Source organism: Pseudophryne corroboree, chromosome 2 (genome assembly GCF_028390025.1).
Source record: "Pseudophryne corroboree isolate aPseCor3 chromosome 2, aPseCor3.hap2, whole genome shotgun sequence".
Taxonomy (NCBI): domain Eukaryota; kingdom Metazoa; phylum Chordata; class Amphibia; order Anura; family Myobatrachidae; genus Pseudophryne; species Pseudophryne corroboree.
In genome coordinates, this window is record NC_086445.1 from 19,127,654 (window position 1) to 19,143,477 (window position 15,824).

At 50.0% G+C, this 15,824-nt stretch overlaps 1 protein-coding gene across 3 annotated transcripts in view; it reads right to left on the reverse strand.

The window, feature by feature from the left end:
• Positions 1–1,253: 1,253 nt before the first annotated feature.
• NUMA1 (nuclear mitotic apparatus protein 1) overlaps positions 1,254–15,824 on the reverse strand; it is a 56,326-nt gene continuing 41,755 nt past the window's right edge. For 2 of the 3 annotated variants that reach the window (XM_063950890.1, XM_063950891.1), the window contains exons 20-27: positions 15,481–15,733; positions 14,539–14,818; positions 14,315–14,451; positions 13,240–13,464; positions 12,979–13,083; positions 12,117–12,347; positions 11,967–11,990; positions 1,254–3,567 (exon numbers count right to left, since the gene is read on the reverse strand). In XM_063950890.1, coding sequence (XP_063806960.1) covers positions 3,535–3,567; positions 11,967–11,990; positions 12,117–12,347; positions 12,979–13,083; positions 13,240–13,464; positions 14,315–14,451; positions 14,539–14,818; positions 15,481–15,733 — 1,288 coding nt within the window. In that variant the 3' untranslated portion in view covers positions 1,254–3,534. The remainder of the gene's footprint in view (positions 3,568–11,966; positions 11,991–12,116; positions 12,348–12,978; positions 13,084–13,239; positions 13,465–14,314; positions 14,452–14,538; positions 14,819–15,480; positions 15,734–15,824) is intronic. The other variant, XM_063950892.1, reaches the window with a different exon arrangement.

The window sequence follows — 15,824 nt, forward strand, 5'->3', positions numbered from 1 at the left end:
GCATTCCTCTCACTAGCAGGAAGCACGACACCGGCTGTAATCTGCCCCTCACCCCAGTTTTCCTCCCACTAGCAGGAAGCACGGCACCGGCTGTAATCTGCCCCCCACCCCAGCATTCCTCCCACTAGCAGGAAGCACGGCACCGGCTGTAATCTGCCCCCCACCCCAGCATTCCTCCCACTAGCAGGAAGCAGGGCACCGGCTGTAATCTGCCCCCCACCCCAGCATTCCTCCCACTAGCAGGAAGCACGGCATCGGCTGTAATCTGCCCCTCACCCCTGTTTTCCTCCAACTAGCAGGGAACGTGGCACCGGCTGTAATCTGCCCCTCACCCCAGCATTCCTCCCACTAGCAGGAAGCGTGGCACCGGCTGTAATCTGCCCCCCACCCCAGCATTCCTCTCACTAGCAGGAAGCACGGCATCGGCTGTAATCTGCCCCTCACCCGTTTTCCTCCCACTAGCAGGGAACGTGGCACCGGCTGTAATCTGCCCCTCACCCCAGCATTCCTCCCACTAGCAGGAAGCGTGGCACCGGCTGTAATCTGCCACCCACCCCAGCATTCCTCCCACTAGCAGGAAGCGTGGCACCGGCTGTAATCTGCCCCCACCCCAGTTTTCCTCCCACTAGCAGGGAACATGGCACCGGCTGTAATCTGCCCCCCACCCCAGCATTCCTCCCACTAGCAGGAAGCGTGGCACCGGCTGTAATATGCCACCCACCCCAGCATTCCTCTCACTAGCAGGAAGCACGGCATCGGCTGTAATCTGCCCCTCACCCCAGTTTTCCTCCCACTAGCAGGGAACGTGGCACCGGCTGTAATCTGCCCCTCACCCCAGCATTCCTCCCACTAGCAGGAAGCGTGGCACCGGCTGTAATCTGCCACCCACCCCAGCATTCCTCTCACTAGCAGGAAGCATGGCACCGGCTGTAATCTGCCCCTCACCCCAGTTTTCCTCCCACTAGCAGGAAGCACAGCACCGGCTGTAATCTGCCCCTCACACCAGTTTTCCTCCCACTAGCAGGGAACGTGGCACCGGCTGTAATCTGCCCCTCACACCAGTTTTCCTCCCACTAGCAGGGAACGTGGCACCTGCTGTAATCTGCCTACCTTCTTCCTCTCGCCAAACGTGCAGCCAGTGTGGGTTTATGCATCCAGTTCCAGGGAGGAACAAAACAACGGCCCGGTACCCCTATAACTGTGGAAGTTGATCACCCGCAGACACTCGCAATAAGAACACAGGCCAGAGGAAATGAGTGGATAACTTTATTTACAGAAAGAGAAGACACAACTAATCCCAGAGATTACACCAAGATGGACAACAACTCTCAGCATAGCTTCAGCAGAGAGAGGACGAATCTCTATTACATTCCCCTGTATGTGCGTCACTTTACTTTCACAATGGTACAAAGCAATGAGGCCTGGTTTTAAAAGGAGCATTAATAATAAAAAAAACAACTAAAAAATTTCTCTCTCTAAATCTACACTTCAGGCAAAAGATTACGGAGATAGAAGAAGAAAGACACACACGAGCTGTCATCATACAACCAAATCGCAGAGTCTCCGGGGTGGGACTGACCTCCGCCGCGCACCTAGAACCTGCTCAGCATCTACAAGATGCGGTATACCACTAGGAGGGGACACACACCAGACCCTGTGTCCAGCCTGCACCTGTTTATGTAGGCGTAAAGTTGCTTGAAAAAAAAAAAAAAGTAACATATGGAGAGCAAGGTCAGAGATATGGGACACTATTGATAAGTGCGGCCGCCACCATGCAATTTAAAAGGAAACCGAAGATCAAATGCAGTTTTAAGGAGTTTCCCAATGGCGAGGTTGAAAAGTCCCCTCCAGACAAACAGAAATAATTATCCTTCATCCCCACCGCACTAAATGGGGTGTTCCGGCCCACTGGGGTAACGGAAATGCCGCCTTCTAGACACAAATGTCAATAGTAAAACCGATTTAAGCTGTGCAACTAATTTTATATCTTTACTTCATAACCATGGCGGTCCCTTAGTGCAAATCGAGGTGAAACAGCGTGGCACATTTCTATCTCCTGGTACACATGATCTGATCGGCCGCAACACTTCAGCAGGCAACAACTAGTCCCAAAGGTTCCGACTGCATCTTAAAGGAAATCACTAAAGAAAATAACACCGGGTCACACTCGCTGGACCCCAAGGTAATTACACGGGCGAGGGTCCATTTAGACCTCCCAGAGACTCCAGGCGATTTCTCAAACAGAAGACGATCCGACTAGAGAAAAAGCACTGCGTGTGAGTGTACATGGTATATAGGAGGACGGACTCGTACATTAAATATCGTACTGGGTGACACATTCTGTGTATGTACATTAGTGAGCGATAGTCACGCCATGCAAACATTTGTGAAATGGTTTAAAGAAAATCTAAAATGCAACATCCAATGAAACATGTGAAGAGATATATATACAGTGATAGAAAATATTCTGTTTGTTTTAAAAGAACTTTTAAAAAGGCATCAAATCCTATTGACCGATACAGGTGCCAAACACACTACATCGAGACGTCCGTGTGTGCAGGTGGCGTGGATTGGAACAGTCAGCGCTCACAGGGCCTGTAACATCCCGTATTACGTGGAAGCGAGCAGGAATGGCTAACCATGGGCCAGCAATACACAGCGGAAACCTAGGTGACGCAGCGCGGAAAAAAGGCTGCGTCTCGTGGCGCAAAAGGCCTTTATTTGGCGTTTGCGCTTTTTTGTTGGAGTGCGATTGTGACTTTACTGGGTAGAAGAATGGGTGGGAGCCGACTGACACACACAGGAGAGCGCCGTGAGGTCAGCTAAAGACCATCGTTACGTAGGCTTGTTATAACACAAGCCACAATATATGGTGTCAATAGCACAAGCCAGGCTTCAGGACTTGTGTACAGAACAGTTTACCCCAATGTAAAGCCTGGACAGTCGCTGGTTCACCTGGCCGGAACAGAGGCGTAAGCACTGGGGAATTGGTGACAATGACAACCCACTGGGAAAAACGACCCAGCTCTCACCTATTTAGCACACAGAGGCAGACGGAAATGCCGTACGGTTATATAAGGACACTGGGAGGAACCTGCCAGGCAAATGATTAAGGTTTAATAAATAGAAAGGGGAAAGAAAATAAAATAAGCTAAATTACAGAGCCACAGCAATAAGGCACTAAGAAGAGTTAGCTTAGTATCTGGCAAACATAACATCGCCTGGCGAATTACACATCACAGGCAGTGGGAGATGCACGCGGTGATCGCAGGATTCCTGGAAGAGCCACCTCTGACCGTTCCATCATTAACAGAGTCCACAATTACTGTCTCGTCGCAGAGGTTTCATTAAAGTCATCACCGACCAGAAGCCACTTTTACAGATCCTCATCCTGGACCGCTATGCACAAGTCCACATGCACAAAGCATTTACATATTGTAATTTGCAGATATGGTGACAGCAAAGCAATTCAAACCCACGTCCGCCCCACGGATGTCCATAGATTAAAGCTGCACCCTTCCAAGCACTGTCCTGTTATTTGTTCCGGCTCTGTTTGCGCTCAAAAAACTGAAATGTAAATCAAAAGAGAAAAAACAAAAAACAAAAAGTTATTAGGTGAAACACACAGAACAGAATATAGAAGCGCTAGATCACAAGGAACCCAATGATCAGAAAACCAGTAACACCCGTTACCTGTGTCGTATAATTAGAAGGCGTGGATTAGGGAACAGACTATGTTGTGGATTTGAAATGTAAGAGACAGACCCGAGAGCCAGGAATGGAGTGGCCGCAATGAGGAGGAGATGGACCACACTCTGCCAGTACATATTGTTTAGCAATACGTCGCCCCTTTTAATCTACACTTGGAATAAGATCCATCCAGGCATAACCCCATATAAGCAGACACCTAGATCCTCCAGCTACCGGTGGAGATGTCGAGGGAAGTGCAGCTGGTTTCCAAAGTGAAGGCCAAAAACAGATAATAAAGTAGAGATTTAAGAAGAAAGAAAAAACTATGCGCTCAGGTGAATAGCACTGCACTGTGATTGTCAGCAGCCTCCTGTTGAAGGGAATTGCCAGTCCCTTAAAACAAAACTAACAAATAAATAACAAGTGGCGCTTGACAATCAGAAAAGTAAAAAACATTTATTTATATAAAATATATCTGGGTTACAACAACCTCCCGGGAGTAAGAAAATAAGATTTTACTTACCGATAAATCTATTTCTCGTAGTCCGTAGTGGATGCTGGGACTCCGTCAGGACCATGGGGATTAGCGGCTCCGCAGGAGACAGGGCACAAAAATAAAAGCTTTAGGACTAGGTGGTGTGCACTGGCTCCTCCCCCTATGACCCTCCTCCAAGCCTCAGTTAGGATACTGTGCCCGGACGAGCGTACACAATAAGGAAGGATTTTGAATCCCGGGTAAGACTCATACCAGCCACACCAATCACACCGTACAACTTGTGATCTGAACCCAGTTAACAGTATGACAAACGTAAGAGCCTCTGAACAGACGGCTCACAACAATAACAACCCGATTTTTTTGTAACAATAACTATGTACAAGTATTGCAGACAATCCGCACTTGGGATGGGCGCCCAGCATCCACTACGGACTACGAGAAATAGATTTATCGGTAAGTAAAATCTTATTTTCTCTGACGTCCTAGTGGATGCTGGGACTCCGTCAGGACCATGGGGATTATACCAAAGCTCCCAAACGGGCGGGAGAGTGCGGATGACTCTGCAGCACCGAATGAGAGAACTCCAGGTCCTCTTTAGCCAGGGTATCAAATTTGTAGAATTTTACAAACGTGTTCTCCCCCGACCACGTAGCTGCTCGGCAGAGTTGTAATGCCGAGACCCCTCGGGCAGCCGCCCAAGATGAGCCCACCTTCCTTGTGGAATGGGCCTTGATAGACTTAGGCTGTGGCAGGCCTGCCACAGAATGTGCAAGTTGAATTGTGCTACAAATCCAACGAGCAATCGTCTGCTTAGAAGCAGGAGCACCCAGCTTGTTGGGTGCATACAGTATAAACAGCGAGTCAGATTTTCTGACTCCAGCCGTCCTTGAAACATATATTTTCAATGCCCTGACAACGTCCAGCAACTTGGAATCCTCCAAATCGTTAGTAGCCGCAGGCACCACAATAGGCTGGTTCAGGTGAAACGCTGAAACCACCTTAGGCAGAAAACTGAGGACGCGTCCGCAGTTCTGCCCTGTCCGAATGGAAAATCAGATATGGGCTTTTATACGATAAAGCCGCCAATTCTGACACTCTCCTGGCTGAAGCCAGGGCCAGTAGCATGGTTACTTTCCACGTAAGATATTTCAAATCCACCGATTTGAGTGGCTCAAACCAATGGGATTTGAGAAAATCCAAAACTACATTAAGATCCCACGGAGCCACTGGGGGCACAACCGGGGGCTGTATATGTAGTACTCCTTTTACAAAAGTCTGGACTTCAGGAACTGAAGCCAATTCTTTCTGGAAGAAAATCGACAGGGACGACATTTGAACCTTAATGGACCCTAATTTGAGGCCCATAGACAATCCTGTTTGCAGGAAATGTAGGAATCGACCCAGTTGAAATTCCTCCGTCGGGGCCTTCCTGGCCTCACACCACGCAACATATTTTCTCCAAATGCGGTGATAATGTTGTGCAGTCACCTCCTTCCTGGCTTTTACCAGGGTAGGGATGACCTCTTCCGGAATGCCTTTTTCCCTTAGAATTCGGCGTTCAACCGCCATGCCGTCAAACGCAGCCGCGGTAAGTCTTGGAATAGACACGGTCCCTGCTGAAGCAGGTCCCGTCTTAGAGGTAGAGGCCACGGATCTTCCGTGAGCATCTCCTGAAGTTCCGGGTACCAAGTTCTTCTTGGCCAATCCGGAGCCACGAGTATCGTTCTTACTCCCCTTTGCCGTATAATTCTCAGTACTTTTGGTATGAGAGGCAGAGGAGGAAACACATACACTGACTGGTACACCCACGGTGTTACCAGAGCGTCCACAGCTATTGCCTGAGGGTCTCTTGACCTGGCGCAATACCTGTCCAGTTTTTTGTTGAGGCGGGACGCCATCATATCCACCTTTGGTTTTTCCCAACGGTTCACAATCATGTGGAAGACTTCTGGATGAAGTCCCCACTCTCCCGGGTGTAGATCGTGTCTGCTGAGGAAGTCCGCTTCCCAGTTGTCCACTCCCGGAATGAACACTGCTGACAGTGCTATCACATGATCTTCCGCCCAGCGAAGAATCCTTGCAGCTTCTGCCATTGCCCTCCTGCTTCTTGTGCCGCCCTGTCTGTTTACGTGGGCGACTGCCGTGATGTTGTCCGACTGGATCAACACCGGCTGACCCTGAAGCAGGGGTTTTGCCAGGCTTAGAGCATTGTAAATCGCTCTTAGCTCCAGTATATTTATGTGAAGAGACATCTCCAGGCTTGACCACACTCCCTGGAAGTTTCTTCCCTGTGTGACCGCTCCCCAGCCTCTCAGACTGGCATCCGTGGTCACCAGGACCCAGTCCTGTATGCCGAATCTGCGGCCCTCTAACAGATGAGCACTCTGCAACCACCACAGAAGAGACACCCTTGTCCGTGGAGACAAAGTTATCCGCTGATGCATCTGCAGATGCGATCCGGACCATTTGTCCAGCAGATCCCACTGAAAAGTTCGTGCGTGGAATCTGCCGAATGGAATCGCTTCGTAAGAAGCCACCATTTTTCCCAGGACTCTTGTGCATTGATGCACAGACACTTTTCCTGGTTTTAGGAGGTTCCTGACAAGTTCGGATAAATCCCTGGCTTTCTCCTCCGGAAGAAACACCTTTTTCTGAACCGTGTCCAGAATCATTCCCAGGAACAGCAGACGTGTCGTCGGGGTCAATTGAGATTTTGGAAAATTCAGAATCCACCCGTGCTGTTGCAGCACTACTTGGGTTAGTGCTACTACGTCCCCCAGCTGTTCTCTGGACCTTGCCCTTATCAGGAGATCGTCCAAGTAAGGGATAATTAATACGCCTTTTCTTCGCAGAAGAAACATCATTTCGGCCATTACCTTGGTAAAGACCCGAGGTGCCGTGGACAATCCAAACGGCAGCGTCTGAAACTGATAATGACAGTTTTGCACCACGAACCTGAGGTACCCTTGATGTGAAGGGCAAATTGGGACATGCAGGTAAGCATCCTTGATGTCCAGGGACACCATAAAGTCCCCTTCTTCCAGATTCGCTATCACTGCTCTGAGTGACTCCATCTTGAACTTGAATTTTTGTATGTACAGGTTCAAAGATTTCAGATTTAGAATAGGTCTTACCGAGCCATCCGGCTTCGGTACCACAAATAGTGTGGAATAATACCCCTTTCCCTGTTGTAGGAGGGGTACCTTGACTATCACCTGCTGAGAATACAGCTTGTGAATGGCTTCCAATACCGTCGCCCTGTCTGAGGGAGACGTTGGCAGAGCAGACTTTAGGAACCGGCGAGGGGGAGACTTCTCGAATTCCAACCTGTAACCCTGAGATACTACCTGCAGGATCCAGGGGTCCACCTGTGAGTGAGCCCACTGTGCGCTGAAATTCTTGAGTCGACCCCCCACCGCCCCTGAGTCCGCTTGTAAAGCCCCCAACGTCATGCTGAGGGCTTTGCAGAAGCCGGGGAGGGCTTCTGCTCCTGGGAGGGAGCTGCTTGGTGCACTCTCTTACCCTTTCCTTTGCCTCGGGGCAGATATGACTGTCCTTTTGCCCGCTTGTTCTTATAGGAACGAAAGGACTGCGGCTAAAAAGACGGTGTCTTTTTCTGTTGGGAGGGGACCTGAGGTAAAAAGGTGGATTTCCCGGCTGTTGCCGTGGCCACCAAATCCGATAGACCGACCCCAAATAATTCCTCCCCTTTATACGGCAATACTTCCATATGCCGCTTGGAATCCGCATCACCTGACCACTGTCGCGTCCATAAACTTCTTCTGGCAGATATGGACATCGCACTTACTCTCGATGCCAGAGTGCAAATATCCCTCTGAGCATCTCGCATATAAAGAAAAGCATCCTTTAATTGCTCTAAAGTCAATAAAATACTGTCCCTATCCAGGGTATCAATATTTTCAGTCAGGGAATCCGACCAAACCACCCCAGCACTGCACATCCATGCAGAGGCGATGGCTGGTCGCAGTATAACACCAGTATGTGTGTATATACTTTTCAGGGTAGTTTCCAGCCTCCTATCAGCTGGATCCATGAGGGCGGCCGTTTCAGGAGACGGTAACGCCACTTGTTTTGATAAGCGTGTGAGTGCCTTATCCACCCTAGGGGGTGTTTCCCAGCGCGCCCTAACCTCTGGCGGGAAAGGATATAATGCCAATAACTTCTTTGAAATTAGCAGTTTTCTATCGGGGTTAACCCACGCTTCATCACACACTTCATTCAATTCCTCTGATTCAGGAAAAACTACAGGTAGTTTTTTCAGACCCCACATAATACCCCTTTCTGTGGTACTTGCAGTATCAGAGATATGCAAAGCCTCCTTCATTGCCGTGATCATATAACGTGTGGCCCTACTGGAAAATACGTTTGTTTCTTCACCGTCGACACTAGATTCGGTGTCTGGGTCTGTGTCGACCGACTGAGGTAAAGGGCGTTTTACAGCCCCTGACGGTGTCTGAGACGCCTGGACAGGTACTAACTGGTTTGCCGGCCGTCTCATGTCGTCAACTGATTTTTGTAACGTGCTGACATTATCACGTAATTCCATAAACAAAGCCATCCATTCCGGTGTCGACTCCCTAGGGGGTGACATCACCATTACCGGCAATTGCTCCGCCTCCACACCAGCATCGTCCTCATACATGTCGACACACACGTACCGACACACAGCAGACACACAGGGAATGCTCTTATCGAAGACAGGACCCCACTAGCCCTTTGGGGAGACAGAGGGAGAGTTTGCCAGCACACACCCAAGCGCTATAAATATATAGGAACAACCCTACAGAAGTGTTGTTTCCTTTATAGCAGCTTAATATATCAATATCGCCAAAAAAGTGCCCCCCCTCTCTGTTTTTTTACCCTGTTTCTGTAGTGCAGTGCAGGGGAGAGTCCTGGGAGCCTTCCTCGCAGCGGAGCTGTGCAGGAAAATGGCGCTGTGTGCTGAGGAGATAGGCCCCGCCCCCTATTTCGGCGGGCTCTTCTCCCGGTGTTTGTGAGACCTGGCAGGGGTTAAATACATCCATATAGCCCCAGGGGCTATATGTGATGTATTTTTAGCCAGAACAAGGTATTATCATTGCTGCCCAGGGCGCCCCCCCCCCAGCGCCCTGCACCCTCAGTGACCGCTGGTGTGAAGTGTGCTGACAACAATGGCGCACAGCTGCAGTGCTGTGCGCTACCTCATGAAGACTGAAAAGTCTTCTGCCGCCGGTTTCTGGACCTCTTCACTTTTCGGCATCTGCAAGGGGGTCGGCGGCGCGGCTCCGGGACCGGACTCCATGGCTGGGCCTGTGTTCGATCCCTCTGGAGCTAATGGTGTCCAGTAGCCTAAGAAGCCAATCCATCCTGCACGCAGGTGAGTTCACTTCTTCTCCCCTAAGTCCCTCGTTGCAGTGAGCCTGTTGCCAGCAGGACTCACTGAAAATAAAAAACCTAATAACTTTTTCTAAGCAGCTCTTTAGGAGAGCCACCTAGATTGCACCCTGCTCGGACGGGCACAAAAACCTAACTGAGGCTTGGAGGAGGGTCATAGGGGGAGGAGCCAGTGCACACCACCTAGTCCTAAAGCTTTTATTTTTGTGCCCTGTCTCCTGCGGAGCCGCTAATCCCCATGGTCCTGACGGAGTCCCAGCATCCACTAGGACGTCAGAGAAACAATATTAAAAATGTCACAATGATATGAATATGCACTGCATTAAAACTTCATAATCAATTTATAGAACATGAATTATAAGTAATCTTATTCACATGTGACTATTTCTTAGTAACACCTGGAAGGTTTTAGACCATACTGGGTTCACTATGTGCACACAATAAATGTAAAATGTATAAAGCTGTAAAATGTTTAATCTAAACAAGAGTCACTCACGGCTGTATGTTTTGGAGGGATTGTATGTGTCACAAATCCATGGCAATATGCAGCTGGTACAAGAGAGAATGATTTGAAAATACAACCTCCGCTGGACAGGAGCCTATTCAGTCCTTGCTCCCTGGTGTCGTCCCGCCGTCCCGACAGAGACACACACCAGAGTCTCAGCGGATGCAACTGATGCCGCGCAGGGAGTCCCGACAAGCCGTCCCCGCTGATCCACACCACCTCCGGTACCTCCGCACTTTCAAGATGGAGGCTGTATGCTGATATTCCGGAGTATCTATATTGATTTATGTGGGTGTATTCGGCCAACAAACGGCCTGTCTTGAGTGAAACAGACACCCGGTGTGAACTCTATGCACCGGTCTGCGCCGGGCTGAGGGGAACGGCACCTGTAGCTTCTACCTCCCCGATTTGAGGTGGATGGCTGGGGCTGTAGGAATATAAGCTGTAGTGCAGGTATTCCTAATTGCGGTGATAGGAACCTGGCTCCTGTGCACGGTTTGGAAGTAATGCAGCAACAGGCAGTGTTGATCCTTGAGAAACAAAGTCCTGTATCCTTAACGCGTTTCAACGCCAACAGGGCGTCTTTTTCGAAAGGCAGGTATTTTACCTGCCTTTCAAAAAAGACGCCCTGTTGGCGTTGAAACGCGTTAAGGATACAGGACTTTGTTTCTCAAGGATCAACACTGCCTGTTGCTGCATTACTTCCAAACCGTGCACAGGAGCCAGGTTCCCATCACCGCAATTAGGAATACCTGCACTACAGCTTATATTCCTACAGCCCCAGCCATCCACCTCAAATCGGGGAGGTAGAAGCTACAGGTGCCGTTCCCCTCAGCCCGGCGCAGACCGGTGCATAGAGTTCACACCGGGTGTCTGTTTCACTCAAGACAGGCCGTTTGTTGGCCGAATACACCCACATAAATCAATATAGATACTCCGGAATATCAGCATACAGCCTCCATCTTGAAAGTGCGGAGGTACCGGAGGTGGTGTGGATCAGCGGGGACAGCTTGTCGGGACTCCCTGCGCGGCATCAGTTGCATCCGCTGAGACTCTGGTGTGTGTCTCTGTCGGGACGGCGGGACGACACCAGGGAGCAAGGACTGAATAGGCTCCTGTCCAGCGGAGGTTGTATTTTCAAATCATTCTCTCTTGTACCAGCTGCATATTGCCATGGATTTGTGACGCATACAATCCCTCCAAAACATACAGCCGTGAGTGACTCTTGTTTAGATTAAACATTTTACAGCTTTATACATTTTACATTTATTGTGTGCACATAGTGAACCCAGTATGGTCTAAAACCTTCCAGGTGTTACTAAGAAATAGTCACATGTGAATAAGATTACTTATAATTCATGTTCTATAAATTGATTATGAAGTTTTAATGCAGTGCATATTCATATCATTGTGACATTTTTAATATTGTTTCTTACTCCCGGGAGGTTGTTGTAACCCAGATATATTTTATATAAATAAATGTTTTTTACTTTTCTGATTGTCAAGCGCCACTTGTTATTTATTTGTTAATAAAGTAGAGATTGCCTGGATTTCACAGCGTTCTGCTGGTGACAGGAACGCCAGCCAGTAAGTGCACAACCCGTCCTGTACTTAGGAGCCAGTGTCATCACCAAGGCTCTTCATGAACAAGCAGGTGGATCTGGGATCTCCTAGGCCCGCTGACACGCCAGGTTCTTCTCATCCGCTGATTACTGGCAAACCGTGGCAGCCTTTATTATTGTACTGGTGTTCATGGTAATAGGCCCCAGGTCACGCTGCTTATCCACTAGAAGCCGGCGCACTCTCTCAACCAGTTATAGCCGAACCCCAAACCATTCACAAGCCACCGCGTGCACCCACAAATAAACCCTCCGCTGTTACCTGTACATGTAGTTCTTGTGATACCTGCACAAGAGAAGACTCACATCTGTTACACCCCAGTAACCCAGCTGCGGCACAGTATACCACGCCGTACGCTAGGTAACACAGGACAACGGGCACGGCACAACTTAAGTCACTGGGAGTACTCACCTTACTCGTCTTAGGGGACTTTGCAGCGGGCCCTCTCGGGGACTTCCTGCCAGGGGACTTGTGGAGCGAGAGATGCGGTGAACTGGCGGCGCTACCGCTTTGTTTCCGTCCCTGGGGGACATTTTTGGGAGTTGTCTTTTTGTTAAGACCCCTTTTGAGCAGACTGCTCCCCAGCTTCTTAGGGGTGGACAGAATGGTGAAAGCCATGGACTGGCGCCGGCTTGTGCTCGCCTGGTGGGGTGAGAAGAGAACATTTGTAAAGTAAAAAATGTTAAAAAATGTAAAAACAAATCGGTGACTGATACATCAGATCAACAGACCATCACTGCTTTGGTCCTTTCCGGTGGCTGCAGGGTGGAGTACACGGGGAAGGTGGGAGCCATTTAATTTACATTTCTCTGCCGCTGCGGGGTGTGGGGGTGCCCCCGGGGCTGCCCGATCAGCAGTGGTTGCACGACAGGCACTGGGGGAGAGTACAAGGAAGCGTAGGGGCCGAGAGGTCCCTCTGTGAGCGGCAGCGGGTGTTTGATTGGTCCCATCAGATGCGACCAGGTCATGTAAAGCCCAGCCTGGCGCGGTGACATCTGCTGTGACCACACCAAGAAAGCGGCTAAGGGTAAGTCCACTAGGCAGGGGAAATATTTCTATTTAACTTTCTTACAACAGAAAGCTGAAATTACTGATTTTCTCGAGTAAAAATCTCCCAGGCCCACCGCTCCAAACCTCCCAGGCCCACCGCTCCAAACCTCCCAGGCCCACCGCCCCACACCCACGGCCCAGCACCCCACACCTCCCAGGCCCACGGCCCAGCACCTGGAGGTCACAGTAAGTAGCCCCGCACAGCCGTGTCCAGTACACTCACCTGCTGGCTGGTACCCGCTTTGCTTTCTGCGGTGGACATTCTGCGGGTCTCTGGTCTGTCTTTGGGAGTCATTGGCCGTGGAAAGCAACTGGCAGACTTCTTGGCCTATTGGAAGAACGGAGAAGCCCAATTCAGAGACCATAAAACCTAGAAGCAACGCCTCCCACCCCAGTGTACAGAAGCATGAGTTACAGAGAGCTCGTCTGAACCCATCTCCGGCCTGGTCAGAGACAGAACCTCCGCTAACGACTCGTTTCTCACCTCCGGGGTGTCAGGACCATAGTGAGACTCCTCAGTCGCTCGTTTCTGATGCCGCGTTGTTACTCCACCTTCTGCCCCCTCTAATCCGCTGGGCGCCAAGGTCTTCCTCCGTGCGCCTGCCAGGGACTCTTGGATCTGACTTGGCAAGAGCGTGGCGCGCCGCAGGGTTTCTTTGGGGTCTCCGGTTTTAACCTCCTCGTCCGTAATGGAAGGTAGGAGAGATGGCTGCAATACGGAAGCAACTCAGTGTTACGGTCACCTTCTACACCAGTGATAGGGAACCTTTGGCACTCCAGCTGTTGAACTACACATCCCAGCATGCCCTGCAACAGTTTTGCTATTTGGCCATGCTAACACTGTAGCAGGACATGCTGGGATGTGTAGTTTAACCACAGCTGGAGTGCCAAAGGTTCCCCATCACTGTTCTACACAAAGATTACTTTTACAACTCCTATTAAACACAGCCACATGCTCGGATCATTACTCAGCAACCACCGGCATTGCAGGTTATCAGGCTGATCTATTGCAGCACAACACTAAGGCACAGCACTTGGTTATGTCAGCAGCCGGTAACACTATGCAATCGAAGCTCCGCCTGCTACGCACGCTCCGTCCATGTTTTAAGAATATAATTTGCTTGAGTACAGATTAATTAGTACCAGTCATTTTGCTTTAACCATCTGTAGTCAAGCATGGATATCCTTAATACTGGCACTGGGCTGTGTTCATGGCTTCAACTTCAGCCACGGTTACCAGTGTGGAGTTTGTATGTTCTCATCACATTAATGACCGGGAGAGTGTGCAGACGTATCAGCCCAGACACAGCAGAATCACTTATCACAATATATGGGGGATGGGGTCTTTAAAAAGAAAGCGAATGAGCCAGGATCCCCCTACTGTCCTTGCATAGATGTGGGGGGATTCCTGGGCAGAAGTGGCCGTTCTCCGACACAATGTCGCACGACTACTGTGATGCCTGGAACTCTGCAGGATTTAAATGGTAAATAGGATTCTGCCGCAGATTGTGAGCTGGCTGCACCGGCCAATCACAGACCAGAGAACACAAGCTGCATACCCTGGACTCCAGGGGATAGGAGGTCTTCAGATGAGGGGGGCAGGTCCGGTTCCGCTGCTGCAATTCTGCGATTCTATTCCAGTCTTCCTGGGGGTCTGGTTCATCCTGGCAAGTGCTCATGTAGAAGCTGTTCCGGCCTGAAACACATTACAGAGATCACATCTCAGGACTTCCACCCATTACTATTCCCCTCTTACTAGGTCACTACCCAGAGACGCACTCACCTCCTCCCTGGGACAGCCGGGTAGAGCTGCGAGTGGGGGGCCGGTAGCCGGGTAAGTTCATCAGTACAGAGTTATTCAGGCTATCGTCCGACGAGGTGAGCTCCGATTTCACCAGAGACTCCTGGGACGGGAGGCTGGTGATGGCGGGGGCTGAAACGGCCGACTGGGGCTTCTTTCCACGCCGCGTGCTCGCCTGGTGTAAATTCGGCTGGGACGGAGTAGAGCGGAGGCTGTAGAAGGAGGTGTTGGCACTCTCTGGATCCGCCTCTTCCTTCTTTTTCTAAACCGAAAGGGAAAATAATGTATAAAATCATCCAATCATATGTTACAGGGCAACTGCCGGCACACACAGGGGCAGAAGCAAGATGTGGCTGAAACATGGACTCAGAGATACTATCTGTGATGCACAAGGGAAAGGGAAGCCGCACTGATTATACAGGGATTTGTAACAGAAGGGCGTGAAACATACAAGTGGTGATCTAGAGTAAGCAGCGGCGTTTACTACAGTGCGGAAACATACATTGCATATATAAAAGACGTACGACAACGGGAACAGAGGGATCGGACACCGGTACCACCTCACATCTACAGTGTATAGGAAGGGGGAGTTATAATACCACTGTACAAGGACACCGGTAACACCTCACTCCGAGCACTGTGTATAGGGGGAGTGTGGCAGGAATTAGCAGGAACAGTGAATGGTAGTGTCAAATGAGCAAAAGAAAGTGAAATTGCTATACAAGCATTACATTATAGCTGCAGGTTGGAGGTTACGGCTATAGGGGCCCTTTACTGAGCAAACAGTGTACCTCACCCCAGCTTATCTGCCTGAATATATATCCGTTAGAGGAAGAGGTCTTGGCCAAAAGGCTGTAGACTCAGAGAACCCACAATATGAGATTATGGTTGGACTAAAGTGCATAGAACCGCATCTCGTCTCACCTTAGTCATGGTTATGTTGATGACCTGGGTGGTTCGTCTCCGGCCCGAACGAGTCTTCTTGCTAGAATCTAGAGACAGATCGCCAATAGACCCAAGACTTGCATCCAGCTTGGACTGTACACGGTTGGGGATGGGGGTGAAGTAGAGGCTCTCTAGTGATTCCACCTTTCTGGGAAGACGGCTAGATGATGGAGCTTCTGGGCTGACAGAATGGCCAGATGTCGAGGGTTCCTGATTAGAGCGGCCGTTCCGCCTGTACAGAGAAAGCACTGATTAGAACGTGATGGAACGGGCATTAGATGGTTGGGAACTGCTGCAATACAACCCCCTACGATCAAACCATA